The sequence below is a fragment of the Aquarana catesbeiana genome, linkage group LG02 (assembly GCF_042186555.1).
Source record: "Aquarana catesbeiana isolate 2022-GZ linkage group LG02, ASM4218655v1, whole genome shotgun sequence".
Taxonomy (NCBI): domain Eukaryota; kingdom Metazoa; phylum Chordata; class Amphibia; order Anura; family Ranidae; genus Aquarana; species Aquarana catesbeiana.
The window spans coordinates 570,180,902-570,200,759 of record NC_133325.1 but is presented as its reverse complement, the minus strand read 5'-3'; the positions used below and the strand labels follow the sequence as shown (position 1 = coordinate 570,200,759).

The 19,858-nt window shown below is 44.5% G+C and overlaps 1 protein-coding gene across 1 annotated transcript in view; it reads right to left on the bottom strand.

Moving 5' to 3' along the window:
* The window catches only part of SHISA4 (shisa family member 4), a 94,036-nt gene extending 74,874 nt beyond the window's left edge, over positions 1-19,162 (bottom strand). The window contains exon 1 of the mRNA XM_073616076.1: positions 18,779-19,162. Coding sequence (XP_073472177.1) covers positions 18,779-19,100 — 322 coding nt within the window. The 5' untranslated portion in view covers positions 19,101-19,162. The remainder of the gene's footprint in view (positions 1-18,778) is intronic.
* Between the last annotated feature and the right edge of the window lie 696 nt (positions 19,163-19,858).

The window sequence follows — 19,858 nt, the reverse complement described above, 5'->3', positions numbered from 1 at the left end:
TTGACTTGTCCCACGATGACAGAATGTTGCATAGTAGAGTGAGAAGTGAAATTGGGCAAATGGGCCCAAGACTCTCATGCAAAAAACAAAGTCAGGCCAACTACTGAACTGGAGAACTTGAATCAGAAATTGGAGAGTTTAAAGTTTATTCAATGGAAGAAACATTCTGGCTTGAGCTGTGTCCAGGACAAGACCCAGATATTCCAAATGATGAGTCAGTTCCAGCAACATTGCCTGAAGTTTCAGGATCAGAAGCCAAAAAGTATCCATTGTGAACAGATTCAATGGCAGACCTGATGAATTCCATGCAGAATTTCTGAGTTTGAATTAGAACATTCAGAGCTTTGAGATCAAAGGTAGGGAGAATGCTTCATTTGGGTTTGAGAGCTGTGTACAGGTTGGAGGTAAATTCTATTAAAACCTTTCTGCCACAGCAACTGGCACAATAACACCTTGACCCAGAAGACCTGAAAAGGAACTGATGGAGATCTGCTAATCTGTGCAGTGACACAGGAAGGTTGGTGGTGAAAACCCAAGGAGGAGGCAGGGAGCAAAAATCCAGTTTGTAGAAATGATATACTATCACCTGCACTCAAATGTCCGAGATGCAAATTTTTCAAGTGTCCACAAAGGTTAAAATGGGGATGGACCTTCTTGCAGAGGAAGGCTTGTCTAAGGACTTTGTTGCACAGATTTTGCAGGTAGACTGGGAACCAAGTTTCGGAGTCCTCGACTTGGAGTGTGGGAGTGGAGAAACAAAAGGGATGTTTCTAACCAGATAAAGAGTGAGAAGACTTTGCAGTTAATTCCTTAGGGTTTAGTGTAGCGACCTTGATAATGGTGTGAAGGGTAGATCCAGAGAGCCATCCCTTGAAGGCCATGCTGATCACACACTTCTTGGGCACAGGTTCCACAGTAAAGCATTTTAACCAAAGTGCGCTATGCATGTGTACTGTGCTATCTGCTTGTATTGACAAGCGGATGATAAGTCAGGAAGCCTTTAGCAACCCTTCACACCTGAAGTTTAAAGCTACAGCCATTTGCTTCCTGCATTCTATAATCAAGCGATCAATCACAGCAGTGGTATGATCTCTTTTGAATTATGCCCAGTCAACCATGGTTTGGTACAGTAAGCACAGCCAGGATGGGATGAAAAGCAGGGCCTGCTAGCAAGAACAGAACTCTTGAAATGGCTTTCAACTGCTTATCGGTTGGGCCCTTAAAAGAAGGTGTATGATTTTCTTCAATAGGCTAGAGCACTGCCCTAGGTACTCCATGTCTTTACAAAAGCCTCCGCAATGATTACACCTAATAAGTACTTGGAGGGAGTAAACAGATTGTCAGGGTGACTGTTTCCAATCTCTGTTAAAGGGATAGAACAGCAGAAGCAATGGGATGCAAATGGGTCTTCAGTTTTAGGTTCTAAAAGACCCAAGACTGAAAACAGCATTAGTAAAAGCAACAGGCTGATCCTTTAGGTTCAGTGTGGTGTGCACCGCATCGATAAGAAACAGTCTCTTAACTTGGAACACGTAGCAGTGGTCTTCGACTCCTTAGGGGCAAAGACCATTTAGAGCAATTTAGAATTAGACAATCACAGTGACTGAAGACTCAAAAAAGTCACCAAGGTCAGAGTGAAGAAATAACTGGGTGATAAAGTCTTGCATGACTGTAGTAAATACCTCCGTTAAAAGGGGAGAAGAATCAGCCACACCCGATGGAGCTAAAGAGAGCCCCAGTGACATGATATATTCTAGGAGCAGAGGGCAACAGGATTCCAGGCTGCAGACATCAGCACCATCAGGAGATTAGCTCCAAGCAGCCCAGGAGCTGCTAATAAAATGTGAACTCGGTCCCCTCTTTACAGCAGATAGGATCACATATGTTGCAACTGTGTAGTGGTAAGGCAACTTAACCTCTCTGGTGGTATGATTATTTCAGATTTTTGATGCTGAAAGCGGAACCAATATTTTGCATGGAAATTTGGAATTTTATATTGTAGGCCTGTAATTCTTTGAATTAACTCACTTAAATCTGTCTAAACCAGAGTCTAGTAGACATCTCCGGTATGAGGAAGTTTGAAACACGAAATCATAAATTATAATATAATAAATAACTATAAATAATTATGCAAAATAATAATATAATAATAATAAAAATTATTCAATAATGTAATCAAATCAAAAACACTGAAATTTGCTCAGTTGCAGAAATGTCACTGTCATTACTTTTCAGTGTTTGATGATGGATCTCCCCACAAATCACTATCGCTCAATTCTGCGAGTGATTCAAATTTATTATTGCTGTTTTCTAGCTGGTCTAAACCCCCTTTTGACATAAAGGGACGGTTTTGGTTGCCATGGACAATCTCAAGTTTCCAGGCAGAAAAAACAGTTTTATATAATATAAAACTGCATGCAAGGCAGTGGAGAAACCACTAGGGACAAAAAGGGAGGTGAAATAATTTCACAGTAATGTAATCTGTAAGATTAAAGTATACTGTATGTATTGTGTGTGTTTCACTTTTTGAATTTGGCGCCGTTCTCCGTCCCCGTGCGTCGCAACGCTCACAGGGAACGGAGCTCGGCTCCGTGATGAATCGAGCCGCTCACACTGCGGGGAGACATCTCAGAATCCAGGGGACAAGGTAAGTAAGCTCTTCCTGGATCCTGCAATGTGATGCCGAGTCTGGCTGGGGGTTCTGAAATTCCACCCCGAGCCGGACTCGGGAATACCGCCAGGGAGGTTAAGACACAGGGTACACGGCAAGGCCCCAGGTACTCATGAAACTTAGACAGCTGGTAGCAGATGAAGATCAGATGGTCGAAGGTGACAAAAATCACTGAAGGCAGGCAGCAGGAATGATCAAAGATTGCTGCTCTTTCTTGAAAAGAGAGGAACATCAGAGGGGAGATCATTCCTCAAAGCATTATGGTGAGAAAGAGTGCAAAGTGTGTAAAATTTCCAGCAGATTACGTCAGTGCTCAGTCTTACAGCAATAAACCACTACTCCACTGTCAAAACTGGTGGGAAATAGTGCTCTCCCAGTGCTTGGCCTGAACTGCTTACTCACAAAGTGAGCCTTTAGAGAAAGAGTAAGCACTGAGGCAATGCCAGTGGCTCTGGACCTGAAAACTTTTACCAGTACAGAGTCTGAAAAGAACCCTACATGGAACCCAATGGCTAAATGTGACTTCTGGACTCATCCCACAACATTCAGTCCAGCAGAGTCTAGATGCAGCACTTTAAAAGTTAGGCTGAGAACTGCAGTGCTGGACAACTGCAATTGAACAACCATGCTCTAACAGATATGTAAAGAAGGGTCTTGATGGATGAAGAAAAAATCTTAAAGATTAAGAAAAAAGGTGCTAGCTTAGTTTACAACACAGCCGAGCTGAAGAGAAGATGGTAATTGTCCTAGGACATTAGCAAAAAAGTGAAGCATGCTGATAGTAGGAAGAGTTATCCTGGGATGGCCTAAATTTTTTTTTTGTTGTTGCTCAGTGTCCAATCCTACTGCAGTTGGCAGTGTACCCCAAAAGTTAAAGTCTCTGTGTCCAAAGGTAATCAGTCCTTTTTATTATCTGTATGAAAAAGACAAAGCTTCTGTTGAAGCCACACCCGCCACTAGGTTGTGGACTGCATTTCTCTGATGGGTGGAGCAGATCCCGCACAGTGGGGCTGTCTCCTACTTGAGTACCACACAGTCTGCTGTTACTCATTCTGTTTGCTGTCATGGCGATGAATTTTCAGTTTTGATTTGTCCTCGTTGCTTGTGGCCCATTTATAAGCCTCCTTTTTGCTCTTTTACTTATACTGGAAATCTTTTGCACTGTTATTCTGTGCTGTTAAAAACTGTTGAAAACTCTAATAAACATCTTTGTAAAAGAACAAGACAAAAAGGTCATAGTAGGTAAAACAAGAAGCCCTGTATTTTTCTTTTTCTCTAGAAAGGGTTCATATGCTGTTATTTTCATCACTTATAATTATAGGTAGGGTAAGCTTTCTACCACAAAATGCAATACCATACATGTCCTAAATGATGTCATTTATACCAGGGTGGTAAATAGACATAATAATATGATGGATAACATGTTTGGTGTCACTATCGGCATGCTAGCATTTATTGCTGAGAAAATATAGTACTTACTGATGTAACATTTTAAAATTGTCCTGAGGGTTTTCATAACGTTAAGAGTTAGTCCAACTTCATGCAAAACTTTATTTTAAGATTAACACTAGGGTTTAATGTCAAGTAAAATGGGATAAGGTGAAGGGTGAGGTTTAGAATTTAAGTTAAAGCATAGTCCACTATGGGCAAAATAAAAAAATTAATTTTATATATATATATATATATATATATATATATATATATATATATATATATATATATATATATATAACAAAATGGAGGAGCTGGAGCTTCTATTGCATGAAGAGGACTTAGACTTTGTGGGAATAGAACTGAAACTTGGTTTGACAGCTCACACGATTGGCTGGCAAATATAGAGGGATATTCCTTGTATCAAAAAGACAATATACAGGGATATTCCTTATATCAGAAAGACAGAGAAGGTAGAAGAGGAGGAGGGGTGTGTCTATATGTAAAAAATGATGCAAGGGTGGTAGAGAGAAGAGACATTGTAAATAAGATGGAGTGTGAAAGAAGTTATTAGTGATGGTATGTTATAGGCAACCCAACCTGAAGGAGGAGGAGCGGGACTTACTATCACAGTTAGGAATGGCAGCGGGGCAGGGAAATGTCATCATAATGGGGGACTTCCATTATTCCGATATTGACTGGGCAGAGGGGGCAGCTCACTCAAATGTGTCATTTCATGAATGTGTTACAAGACAACTTCATGTGCCAATTGGTGGATTCGCCAACTAGAAAGAATGCCCTTCTGGATTTATTAATTACGAACGATCCTAGTTTGATCTCAGAAATACGGGACAACTTGGGATCTAGCGATCATAGGATGATCACATTTAATGTAAAGCAGAAAAAGGAGGCACTAGGGAAGCACAAGAACAGAAAATTTCAAACGAGCCAATTTTTCTGAACTACGTTCATTACTACATTACATCAATTGAGACCAAATCCTAGATACATTGAACACGGAAGAAAAATGGGAATGCTTCAGGAGCATATTAAACAAAGGTATCAAACAGAGCATTCCAATGGGCAATAAATATAGAAGAGCGAAGGTGAAACCTAGGTGGCTAAACCGTAACGTAAAAAGCCTCATTAAAAAAGAAAAAATTACCTTTAAACAATATAAAGGGAATGGGTCACCGACAGCATTCCAACACTACAAGGAATGCAATATGAAGTGTAAAAAAACGCAATTAGGGCGGCCAAAAAAGACTGAGAGACATATAGCAGAGGAGAGTAAAAAAAATCCAAAGACAATTTAGATACATTAGCAGTAAAAAGGCAAAATCAGAGCACACTGCCCACATAAAAGACAAGGATGGGAGGATGGTTATGGATGACACAGAGAAGGCAACTGTACTAAATGCCTTCTCAGTTTTTACGCAGGAAAAGGAGGGGTAAATTGACCGCGACAATACTGTTAGTGACACATCACAGGGCATACCCTCGTGGCTAACAGAGGCCGGAGTGAAGGAAAGACTAGATAAACTTAATACAAATAAATCACCAGGACCAGATGGCTTACACCCGAGAGTCCTCAGAGAACTCAGTCAGGTTATAGCCAGACCATTGTTCCTGATCTTTGTGGACAGCATACTGACAGGATTTGTACCAGATGATTGGAGAACAGCCAATGTGGTACCAATATTCAAAAAAAGGAGAAAGACAAATCCCTGTAAACTACAGGCCAGTCAGCCTAACATCAATCATTGGTAGATTATTGGAGGGGATGATAAGGGACTATATCCAAAAATTTACTGGAGGAAAAAAAAATCATAAGTAGTTATCAGCATGGGTTTAAAAAAGGTCGTTCTTGCCAGACCAATTTGTTAACATTCTACGAGGAAGTGAGCTGCCATCTAGACAGGGGAAGGCCAGTGGATTTAGTGTACCTGGATTTTGCAAAGGTATTCGATACAGTCCCCCATAAGCGCCTAATCTACAAGCTGAGATCCGCAGGTGTGGACCACAAGGTTTGTTCTTGGATAAAAAACTGGTTACAGGGGCCTGTCCAAAGGGTAGTGATAAACGACGTATACTCCGACTGGTCTGGAGTGGTAAGTGGTATACCCCAAGGCTCTGTCTTGAGACCAATTCTATTAAATGTATTCATAAATGATATAGAGCAGAGGTAGGCAACCTCGGCCCTCCAGCTGTTTTGAAACTACAAGTCCCATGAGACATTGTGAGACCCTGATAATCACATGCATGAGGCAGAGGCATGATGGGATTTGTAGTTTCACCACAGGGCCGAGGTTGCCTACCCCTGATATAGAGGATGGGATAAATAGCTCAATCTCAGTTTTTGCAGATGACACAAAAATAAGCAGGGCAATAACTTCACATCAGGATATAGAAATTTTACAGAAAGACCTGAACAAAATAATGGAGTGGGCAAATACATGGCAAATGAGGTTTAATGTGGAAAAAATGTAAAGTAATGCACTTGGGGCAAAAAACAAATGCAAACTACTCACTAGGGGAAGAACCATTGGGGGATGTCAAGGGTGGAGAAAGATCTGGGGGTCCTAGTAGATGACAGATTGAGCAATAGCATGCAATGTCATGCTGCAGCTACCAAAGCCAGCAGAATATTAGCATGCATAAAAAGGGGGATATACTCCAGGGACAGAATGATAATCCTGCCAGTTTATAAAATTCTGGTTAAACCACATCTGGAGTATTCTGTCCAGTTCTGGTCACTAGTCCTCAGAAGGGATGTGCTGGAACTGGAGAGAGTCCAAAGAAGTGCAACAAAACTAATAAGGGGACTAGAGGACCTTGATTACGAGGAACAACTGCAAATACTAAATCTATCCTCGCTGGAGAAACAACGCTTGAGGGGAGATATGATAGCGATTTATAAATACCTCAATGGGGATCCCAGCATAGGAAAAAAACTATTCAGTCTCAAGAAGTGTAAGAGTATACGGGGACACACTATGAGATTGGAGGAGAAGTGGTTTCACCCTAAACTGCACAGGGGGTTTTTCACTGTCAGGGTAATAAGGATGTGGAACTCTCTTCCACAATTGGTGGTGGCTGCGGAGAGTATGGATATTTTTAAGAGACTCTTGGATGTGCATCTTAAAAAGCACAACATACAGGGACATGGAAATTATAGACACTGACACATGCATCCACATAGGTTGAACTGGATGGACTATTGTCTTTATTCAACCTTACCTACTATGCAACTATGATGCAGTCTGGCAATAGCATTAAAGCATTATTTTTAATTACATGGTTTTATTATCTGTTGATTCTGTATGTAGATCCCTTATTTTTCCACTTTCTGTAACTGTTTTGGAAAATAGTTAAGCAAAGTTAAACTACATGATACTTACCTCCTTTCAACGGTCAAATGTGTCTCACCGGTGCCAGCTTCTTCTGGCTGCAGCCATTCTGATTTGCCGACACAGGAGTGCAATCTTCCCAGCACTCAGGCACTGTGCCAGAATGCAAACTGAGCTGCGCTTGCACAATGGCAACTGCAAATTAAACAGAGACCAAGATGGCAGCTTCCTTGGCTGTAAAGGAGTGGAGCGTTTAGTTGAGTTTGACAAAAGGACAGGCAACAAAATGGTTACATTCAAGGCGTGTCTTTGTTGACAATCATCACAAAGACTAACAACTATGTCAGCTCTCAAATGATTTTTTGAACCCTCAAATGGCTGGTATCATAGCTGATCATAAACACAGCACCAAGCAACTGCAAATCTAAGCAGAGGACAAGATGGCAGTGTCTTCAGCTGTAAAGGATAAGAGGGATTCATTCTGCTTAAGGGCTCAGTCACAGTGCGCAGAGGCCTGTACAGTGTGAAGAGCTGTTTGTTCATGCATTTGGAGCTGCGTGCAAGTGGCCTGTGTTAGTCAATGGAGATTAAGCGACTGTACGAACTCACCCACAAACCCGAGTCTGAGATGCATGCATGGATGGGTGCCCACTCCAGACACACGCTGTCTGTGTTTGTAGCAATTCACTTGTACATGCATCTCTATTGACTAACACCGACTACCTGTAATGCAGCTCCACATGCACACCTGTGAATGAGCCTTTAACAGCCACTTCTGCCAAACAGGTGGTTTTCTTATAGAAAGTGGGAAAAAAAACCCCAAACCTAATGGCAGGATAAATAGGCAATAAAACCAGAGTCAAGTAGAGCCCTTGCACACTGGGGCGGTTTGCAGGCGCTATTGCGCTAATAATAGCGCCTGCAAACTGACCTGAAAGTGCCGCTGCTGTGTATCCAGTGTGAAAGCCCCGAGGGCTTTCACACTGGAGCGGTGCGCTGACAGGATGGTAAAAAAAAGTCCTGCCAGCAGCATCTTCGGAGCGGTGAAGGAGCGGAGTGTATACCGCTCCTTTACCGCTCCTGCCCATTGAAATCAATGGGACGGCGCGGCTATACCGCCGGCAAAGCGCCTCTGCAGAGGCGCTTTGCGGTGGTATTTAACCCTTTCTCGGCCGCTAGCGGGGGGTAAAACCGCCCCGCTAGCGGCCAAATACCGACGGTAAAACGCCGCTAATAATAGCGGCGTTTTACCGCCGACGCCGCCCCCGCCCCAGTGTGCAAGGGCTCGTAAACAAATAATACTGTGTTAATGCTAATGACAGACTGTATCATATCATGTTATTTTTTATTTTCCCCATAGTTACACTTTATGTTTTTGAGTCACGTTAAAGTGGTTCTAACGGCTGAAGGTTTTTTTTACCTTTATACATTCCATGCATGAAGGTAAAAAACCTTCCAAATTCAGCTCCTCCCTAATTACCTGAGACCGATCTGGAACCAGCTATAATATGCATGAGAGCAGCTGCTCTCCCGGCTTTCTCCCACCTCATTGGATCAGACATGGGAGCCACCTGTCATTCAGAGCTAGTGAGGAGTTTGTGGGGCACAGAGCTGAGCCCTGTTCTGTGCGTCAATGAATATACAAGCAGCTTGCTATGAGGGGTACTTTTTTGGGGGGAGGGGCCAGGAGCACCAGTGGGGGGATCAGAGAAGAGGAAGATCAGGGCTGCTTTGTGCAAAGCCATTACACCGAGCATGTAAGTATATCATGTTTCTTATTTTAAAAAATCCTTTAGTATCACTTTAAGACTAAGGGTCAGTAAAGCCCAGTACACAGGGGTCGAATGTTGGACGACATTTGACCCGTGTGTACGGCAGCCAGTCCGACAGAAGCTGGCCGTCAGCTTCTGTCCAAGGGTCATGACCGAAAAAGGTCTACTGACTGGCTCCACGTCAGCACTCTCAGCCATTGGCTGAGAGCACTGACCGGAGTGTTCTGGCGGGGGGCATCCCCCTGTCAGAACTCAATAGCGCACCAGTGGAGATGGCTGTACTAACATTGGATTGTTAGTACAGCAGGTCCAATTTGAGCTGTCAGTTTTTTTTTCATTCAACCCGCTGGGCTGAACGAAAAAAAAAAAAAAATAGCAGTGTGTACGAGCCTTAAGAGACTATTACTTTTGTAAACCTGCAAGTGCACCGCCCCAGTGTGAAAGCACTCCAGCGTGCATGTGTGGGAGTGATGTCATCGCGTTTCCAGCCACTCACAGCCGGAGTCCACGGACCCGAAAGGAAGACCAGGTGAAGATGGAAGCACCTTCAGCTGACAGTGCACCGCTGGAGGGCTTCCTTCTAAGGTAAGTTTCACATAATGTGCTAGGATGTGATGACATTGCCATAATTACTTGCAGGTTAAAAAAAAAAAAAAGCGGTTTACTACCGCTTTATTGTTGCCAGTGGCAGAATTACCAGTGAGACCCTAACTTTAAACCAAACTTCTACTGAAAGAAGTAGGAAGGCAGCCTTGCATGAGCTCTTTCTGATAATGCCCAGTACAGGCTCAAGGATCATGACTTTGCTCTGTCCAGTGCAGAAACTGGATGTAAGGTAAGTAAATGTTCTTCCTCCCTTCCTACCAGGTAATATCCACCTAGGGTTCCAGCACCTCAAACATATAAAGACCAAATCGGCTATTTACACCCGGGTCAGGTCTATGGACTCTGTGCCAGACCATCCCTTAACAACTGTGAGTCGGTCAGCTACATAAACCTGTCCTGATCTCTTTTGTCACCCCTCCAGCTACATAAACCTGCCCCGATCTCGATCATCAGCCCCACAAGCTATAAAAACCTGTCCCGATCTCTATCATCATCCCCCTAGCTACATAAACCTGTCCTGATCTCTATTGTCACCCCCAGAGCTACATAAACCTGTGTTGATCTCCACTGTCACACCTACCTCCATGTAAACTTGTCCCGATCTCTACTGTCACCAACCCCAGCTACGTAAATCTATCTAGATCTCTATTGACAACCCCCCCAAGCTATGTAAACCTGTCCCGACCTCCACTGTCACACCCCCAGCTACGTAAACCAGTCCTGATCTCTATTGTCCTGCCCCCAGCTACGCCTGTTCTGATTTCTACTGTCAACCCCACCGCTATGTAAACTTGTCCGCTCTCTACTGTCACCACCCCCAGCTATGACAAACTGTTCAGATCTCTGTTGTCACCCCCCAGCTACGTAGACCTGTCCCAAACTCTACTGTCACCCCCCCCCCCCCAGCTACAAAAAAGAGTCCTGATCTCTATTGTCACCCCCCCCAGCTATCCTGATCTATATTGTCCTGCCCCCAGCTATGCCTGTTCTGATCTCTACTGCCCCCCTCCAGCACTTGTCCAATACACTTGTCCCGATCTCTACTGTCACCCCCCAACCTATGTAAATCTGTCCTGATCTTCATTGTCACCCCCAACTACGTAAACCTGCTCCAATCTTTACTTTTACCCCCCAGCTATCACGATCTCTATTGTCCTGACTCCTGCCCCAGCTATGCCTGTCCTGATCTCTACTGCCACCCCTCCTCTGCTATGTAAACTTGTCCCAATCTCTACAGTCTTCCCCCATCACCACGTAAACCTGTCCTGATTAGAGGTGCACAGAAATTTCGGCCACCGAAAACTTTTTTCATTCGGCCAATAGCAAAAAAAAGCCAATACAGAAAGGGGGCGGGGTCAGCCACCGGGTGCCGTCCATTCCCTCCTCCTCCCCTCCCTACTCGCCGCGATCTCCGCATGTTACGGAGCTGAATTGTCAGGGCCGTAGTAACAATGTTCCGCCTCCAGTGATAGACGGCACACTGATCCAGTGGCGGGACATTGAATCAGTGTGATGTGATCACAGGAGGGGGGACATTGTTACTGCAGCCCGGGCAATTCAAACCCTGCTCCGTGACATGTGGAGATCACCACTCTGATATGGGCACAGGCATGCTGCATATGATGGACACTGGTGAGGCTGCTGTGCATAGGCATGCTGCATATGATGGACACTGGTGAGGCTGCTGGGCACAGGCATGCTGCATATGATGGACACTGGTAAGGCTGCTGGGCACAGGCATGCTGTATATGATGGACACTGGTGAGGCTGCTGGGCACAGGCAGGCTGCATATGATGGGCACTGGTGAGGTTGCTGGGCACTGATAGGCTGCATATGGCGGGCACTGATGAGGCTGCTGGGCACAGGCAGGCTGCATATGATGGGCACGGGTGAGGCTGCTGGGCACAAGCAGGCTGCATTTGATGGACACTGGTGAGGCTGCATTGATCTCTGGTATCATGTTTGCAGTCTCTGACCATCTCCTATATCATGTCTGCAGTCTCTGACCATCTCCTGTAGTATGTCTGCAGTCTCTGACCATCCTCTGTATCATGTTTGCAGTCTCTGACCATCTCCTTTATCATGTCCGCAGTCTCTGACCATTTTCTGTATCATGTCTGCTAGAGGTACATTGAATGGAAATTTTGCTAATACTATTAGCAGTGTTTTTAAGTTTAACCACTTGACCACTGGGCACTTAAACCCCCTTCCTCACCAGACTAATTTTCAGCTTTCGGTGCTCTCACATTTTGAATGACAATTACTCAGTCATGCAACACTGTACCTATATGAATTTTTTTGTCCTTTTTTTCACACAAATAGAGCTTTCTTTTGGTGGTATTTAATCACCTCTGGGTTTTTTATTTTGTGCGCTATTTAAAGAAAAAATACCGAATATTCTGTAAAAAAAATGCATTTTTCTTAGTTTCCGGTATAAAATTTTGCTAATTAGTCATTTTTCTTCAAAAATTTTGGACAAAATTTATGCTGCTACATTTCTTTGGTTAAAAAATAACCCAAATCAATGCATATTATTTGGTCTTCATGAAAGTTATAGAGTCCACAAGCTATGGTGCCAATCTCTGAAAATTGATCACACTTGATGTACTGAAGGCCGATCTCATTTCTTGAGACCCTAACAAGCCAGGAAAGTACAAATACTCCCCAAATGACCCCTTTTTGGAAAGTAGACATTCCAAGGTATTTAGTAAGAGGCATGGTGAGTTTTTTGAAGTTGTAATTTTTTCCCACAATTCTTTGCAAAATCTATTTTTTTTCTTTTTTTTTCCTTCACAAAATTGTTATATTAGCAGGTTATTTCTCACACACAGCATATGCATATCACAAATTACACCCCAAAACACATTATACTACTCCTCCTGAGTATGGCGATACCACATGTGTGAGACTTTTACACAGTGTGGCCACATACAGAGGCGCAACATGCAGAGAGCACCATCAGGCGTTCTTGGAGCATAAATTACACATATAATTTCTTGACTACCCCTTACACTTTTGAAGGAGAACCAGGACAATGGAAACGCCCCAAAAATGACCCCAGTTTGTAAAGAAAACAACCCAACCAATGAGGCATAGTGAGTCTTTTGAACATGTCATTTTTTTCTACAAGTTTCTGGAAAATGTGTAAAGAAAATTAAAACACTTTTTTTTTTTTTTTTTTTTTTTTTTTACACAAAGTTGTCCATTTATACAATATTTCTAACACATGTACATACCAAAAATTACACCCCAAAATAGATTCTCCTACTCCTCCTGAGTATGGCGATACCACATGTGTGAGACTTTTACACAGCCTGGCCACATACAGAGGTACAACATGCAGGGAGCACCATCAGGCATTCTAGGGGCATAAATGTCAAATCTAATTTGACTACCTATTACACTTTTGTGAGGCACTCTAGTGGCATTGATGTGGCATGGATGAGAACTGATGTGGCATGGATGAGCATGAATGGGAATGGATGAGCATGGATGGGATGACTGAGCATGAATGAGTATGGCTGAGTATCTGGATGGGATGGCTGAGTAAGGCTGGGTACGGCTGAGTACTGATGGGATGGCTGGGTACAGCTGAGTATGGCTGGGTATTGCTTGGTATGGCTGAATATGGATGAGGGTGGATGGGATGGCTGAGTATTACTGAGTATGGATGGATGGATGAGCATGGATGAGTATTGCTGATTAGGGATGGATGGCTGAGCATGGATGAGTATTGCTGAGTATGGATGGCTGGCTGAGTATGGATGGATGGATGGATGAGTATTGCTGAGTATGGATGGATGGATGAGTATTGCTGAGCATGGATGGATGGATGGATGGATGAGTATTGCTGAGCATGGATGGATGGATGGATGAGCATGGATGGATGAGTATTGCTGAGTATGGATGGATGGCTGAGCATGGATGGATGGCTGGCTGAGCATAGATGGATGGATGGCTCGCTGAGCATGGATGGATGGATGGCTGAGTATGGATGGATGGATGACTAAGCATGGATCGATGGCTAAGTATGGATGGATGGCTGGCTGAGTATGGATGGATGGCTGAGCATGGATGGATGGATGACTGGCTGAGCATGGATGGCAAGCTGAGTATGGATGGATGTCTGGCTGAGTATGGATGGATGGATGTCTGGCTGAGTATGGATGGATGGATGTCTGGCTGAGTATGGATGGATGGATGTCTGGCTGAGTATGGATGGCTGGCTGAACATGGATGTCTGGCTGAGTATGGATGGATGGATGGATGTCTGGCTGAGTATGGATAGATGGATGTCTGGCTGAGTATGGATGGCTGGCCGAGCATGGATGGATGGCTGGCTGAGTATGGATGGATGGATGGACGGCTGGAGTGGGCACAAATCAGCGCTGTGGGCACTACACATCAAGCCCACAGCGCTGCAGCAGCATCTGATCTCTCCCCTCTCCCCTCTCTGTACCGATCTGTACAGAGAGAGAGGAACCGGACGTGACGCCGGTTTGTTTACAAGTGATCGCTCTGTCATTTGACAGAGCGATCACGTGGTAAACGGGAGCTCTCAGCGGCCATTTACCGTGATCCGTGATGCGCCGGGTCCTGAGGACCCGGCAGTCACGCACGGATGTTCCCGGGTGTGCGCCCCAGGGGAGCGGGAGCAAGATTCTGGGAGGACATCAATGTACGCCCTTACAGAGTTATCGAGCCGCACTGTAGCCATCAGTCGGATATAGCGCAGTTGTTAAGTAGTTAAGAGATTGCAGACATGATACAAGAGATGGTTAGAGACTGAGGACATGATACAAGAGATGGTTAGAGACTGCAGACTAAATTTTTCTTGACCTTTCTTGCACTAAAGGTGCCAATAATGGTAAACAATACATTCATATTATTTTAAATTGATGATATTAAATAAAAAGTTGAATATAATATAGTTATATATAAAAATAACATAAATATTTTTTAACTGTCATTTTTGGTATTGGTTTTGGTTGTTGGCCTAGTGCATCTTTCATTTTTGGTATCAGTTTCATCACTAAAATTTCCATTCGGTGCACCCCTAGTCCTGATCTCTATTGCCCCCCCCCAGCTACATAGACCTGTCCCAATCTCCATTGCCGACAACCCCCCCCACCCACTACATAAACCTGTCCTGATCTCTATTGTCACAGCTACAGAGACATGTCCCAAACTCCACACCTGCACTGATCTCCACTGTCACCCTCACCTTCATGTACACTTGTCTTGATCTCTACTGTCACCACTCCTGGCTATGTAAATCTGTCTAGATAGCAACTGTCAACCCCCCTAAGCTATGTAAACCTGTGCTAATTTCCACTGTCGCACCCCCAGCTACGTAAACCAGTCCTGATCTCTATTGTTCTACCCCCAGCGACTTGTCCCAATCTCTACTGTCACCCCCAGCTACGAAAACCAGTCCGGATCTCTACTGTCACCCCCTAGCTATCCTGATCTCCATTGTCCTGCCCCCAGCTATGCCTGTTCTGATCTCTACTGCCCCCCTCCAGTGCTATGTACAGATTTCTAGTGTCACCCCCCCCCCAGCTACGTAGAGCTGTCCCAATATCTACTGACACCACCCCCCCAGCTACGAAATCCAGTTCTGATCTCTGTTGTCACCCCCCCAGCTATGTAAACCTGCTTCAATCTTTACTGTTACCCCCAGCTATCCCGATTTCTATTGTCCTGTCCCAGCTATGCCTGTTCTGATCTCTATTGCCACCCCTCAACCACAATGTAAACTTATCCCAATTTCTACTGTCCCCACCCGCAGCAACGTAAATCTGCTTAGATGTCTATTTTCACCCCCCAGCTATGTAGACCTGTCCCAATTTAGGGCTGAAACAACTAATCGATTAATCGACAACTAGTTGATTATGAAAATGGTTGTCAACTATTTTCATAATCGATTAATCGGCCAGCCGATTAGTTGGCCTGCATACAGAATGCATTATTTGTTTACATATCAGGAAATACAATGCAGCACACATACAACTCAGTATACCATCCACATATGTCAGTAAGTGTCTGAGAACTTGTGAATGTGTGAAGAGCAATGCCTCATGGGACATGTAGTCCTGGGCAGGACGTGAGTGGTTCTAAAGGCAGAAGTTTTTTTTACCTTGCTATTGGGACACTCTATACTATACTTTGCAGATTGTTGGGGCACTCTGAAGGCAGGAGGAGCCAGAGGCGCTGGTGGGGAACCCTAGAGGGCCCGCTAGCGACCGAATAAAGGGTTAAAAGCACCCGCAAAACGCCGCTGCCGAGGCGCTTTGGCGGCACTGACCATTGATTTCAACCTCTAATAGTATATACAGTACATCTCTTCTGTCTGTTATTCTCAGAGTGGATTAGAGATTTTGCTCCCTAACCATATAGTTGGTTATTTATATTTACTACTGCATACAGATATGTAACCATTTCAATATAGGGCATTTTCCTGCCCAGGCCAATTTTCAGCGCTGTAACATTCTGAATGACAATTGCGCGGTCATGTACCACTGTACCCAAATTAATTATTTTCTTCCCCACAAAATAGAGCTATCTTTTGGTGGTATTTGATCACCTGTGCAGTTTTTATTTTTTGCGCTATAAACAAAGAAAGGAGCGACAATTTTGAAAAAAAAACATTTTTTTTTTTTTTACTTTTTGTTATAATAAATATCCCAATTTTTTTTCTTTTAAAAACACATTTTTTTCCTCAGTTTAGGCCGATATGTATTCTTCTACATATTTTTGGTAAAAATAAATAAATTAAAAAAATCGCAATAATCATATATTGATTGATTTGCGCAAAAGTTATAGCGCCTACAAAATAGGGGATAGATTTATGGCATTTTTATTATTATTATTTTTTTTTTTTTTACTAGTAATGATGGTGATCTGCGATTTTTATTGTGAATGTGACATTGCGGCGGACAGATCGGACACTTTTGACACTATTTTGAGACCAGTGACACTTATACAGTGATCGGAGCTGTAAATATGCACTGATTACTGTATAAATGTCACTGGCAGGGAAGGAGTTAACACTAAGGGAGCGATCAAGGGGTTACCTAGGGAGTGATTCTAACTGTGGGGGGGAGGGAACTGACTAGGGGAGGAGACCGATCTGTGTTCCTATAAACTAGGAACACACAATCTGTCTCCTCTCCCCTGACAGGAACATGGATCTGTGTGTTTACACACAGATCCATGTTCCTGTTCTGTCACCAGTAATCACGGGTGAACGGCAGACATTGCGACCGCCGGGCACGTGCATGGGCTCCCGAGTGACGCGGCACGTGCGTGCCCCCTATACCGCCTAGAGGCCGAGGACGTCATGTGACGCCCGCCCAGGATGGGAGATCCCACCTGTGGACGTCATATGACTATGGGCGGGTAGGGAAGTGGTTAAGAATAAATTGCCTTTTTTTTTTGGACACACTTTTTTTTCGGTTATTATCCGATTAATCGAAACAATAATTGGCCAGCTAATTGATTATGAAAATAATCGTTAGTTGCAGCCCTATCCCAATCTCTACTGTCATCCCCCCCCACAGCTAGGAAAACCAGTCCTGATCTCTATTGTCACCCCCCAGCTACTAAAGGCTGTTCCGATCTCTACTGTCCCCCCCCCAAGCTATGTAAACCTGTCCCTATCTCTATTGTCCTGCCCCCAACTATGCCTGTCCTGATCTCTCCTGCCACCCCTCCACCACTAAGTAAACTTGTCCCAATCTATACGGTCATCCTATCACCACGTAATATACGGCCATCCTATCACCACCTGATCTCTGCTGACACAGTTACATAGACCTGTCCCAAACTCCATTGTCTTCCCCCACTACATAAACCTGTTCTGATCTCTACTGTCACCCCCCAGCTACATAGACCTGTCCCAAACTCCATTGTCTTCCCCCACTACATAAACCTGTCCTGATCTCTACTGTCACCCCCCAGCTACATAGACCTGTCCCAAACTGCATTGTCTTCGCCCCACTACATAAACCTGTCCTGATCTCTACTGTCACAGCTACATAGACCTGTCCCAAACTCCACCTGTCTTCCCCCACTACCTAAACCTGTCTTGATCTCTACTTTCACCCCCCAGCTACATAGACCTGTCCCAAACTCCATTGTAAACCCCCCAACTACGTAAACCTTTCCTGATCTCTACTGTCACCCCCCAGCTACATAGACCTGTCCCAAACTCCATTGTCTTCCCCCACTACATAAACCTGTCCTGATCTCTATTGTCACCCCCCAGCTATATAGACTTGTCCCAAACTCCATTGTCTTCCCCCACTACATAAACCTGTCTTGATCTCTACTCTCACCCCCCAGCTACATAGACCTGTCCCAAACTGCATTGTCTTTGCCCCACTACGTAAACCTTTCCTGATCTCTACTGTCACCCCCCAGCTACATAGACCTGTCCCAAACTCCATTGTCTTCCCCCACTACATAAACCTGTCCTGATCTCTATTGTCACCCCCCCAGCTACATAGACCTGTCCTAAACGCCATTGTAAACCCCCCAACCCTGCAGCTATGTAAACCTGTCCTGATCTCTATTGTCACCCCCCAGCTACACAGTCCTGTCTCAAACTGCATTGTAAACCCCTCACCGCCCCCAGCTATGTAAACCTGTCCTGATTTTTTATTTTTTTTTTAAAACAAAGGTTCCCTGTCCTGATCTTTATTGTCAACCTCTAATAAGTGCATTTGCCACCATCGCCCCTCCACAGAAGAAAACATGATGTCCTGTTTATGTGTCTCCAGACGAAGCTGCTGTCCCCAGAAGTCTGTGGTCACTCACTCCACACCAAATAAACACAAACCTTGTACTGCACTACAGAAGTGGTGTGCTATCCTGTAGCCAGCACACACAACCCTGGCCATTTATAGAGCTAAAGCTTTAGCGGAGGGGTCAGCCCATGACTTACCCTGAGGTGACATGACATGAAGTAGGATCCAGGCGGCTCCTAGAAGTTGCAGTGCCATCTTCAGCAGCGGTGATGTTAGGCGCTGGGAGGAGGAGGAGGAGGAGAGGAAGTCTCTGAGGCTCCCTGTCTCCTGCGGCCCCGAGCCTATGTGTAAATATGGATGTATGAGAGGCGCAGCTACACCCAGCCGAATCCTCCTCCAGCCAAATCTCACTACCACACAATATACAGAAAACCCCGAGTGCCGACTCCGCTCAGGAGACTTGTCATGAGAGGCACACAAACACAAGGGGAGCAGGCCTGAAAGGAGCCATGCTCTCATTTAATTCTATAGCGAATGGAAGGATGAGCGAGGCATGTGTATTATATTACACGGCGTCATAGGGGTGGTACAGAAAAAACGAACTGGCAGACTATTCCTAACGGGTCCTGCCCTCTCCCTTCTTCTCTGTAGGACCTCCTTGGGTGGACTCTTGTCGGCTTATTGTGGGCCTGACTCTCCACAGACTGCTTTTAGAAAACCCTTCTTGTTCTCCTGACCTGACAGGATTTTCCCAGGAAAATGAGGTTGGTTTGGAGAAGGGTGTGACCCTAGTCCTCAACCTCAGGAAGTGAGGGCCAGCCTGGCCACAGGTCTACAGGCGGCAAGAGAAACACTGGGGACGCGTTAAACTGAGCGGCACTTTTAACCCCAAAGAAGAAGTTAAAAACGAAATACAAGAAAAACAAGGGCGCACCAGCCTTGTGTATTAACTTTTTTTTTTTAAATTTATTAAAATGATAAAAAGAAACAACTCACAAGCAATGGGTGGAAGGAGCACAACATAAAGTTTACCGACAGCCAGCATGCGACTTTAAGAGCTACATAGCTCTGACGAAGAAGGGACGTTCCCTTCAAAACGCGTTAGCAGATTGTGATGTGTATGCACCTCTCCACGATCTTTGGAAGGCATCTGCATAGCTCTGACGAAGAAGGGACGTTCCCTTTGAAACGCGTTAGCTGATTGTGATGTGTATGCACCTCTCCACGATCTTTGGAAGGCATCGCTCATCTTAAAGTCGCATGCTGGCTGTCAGTAC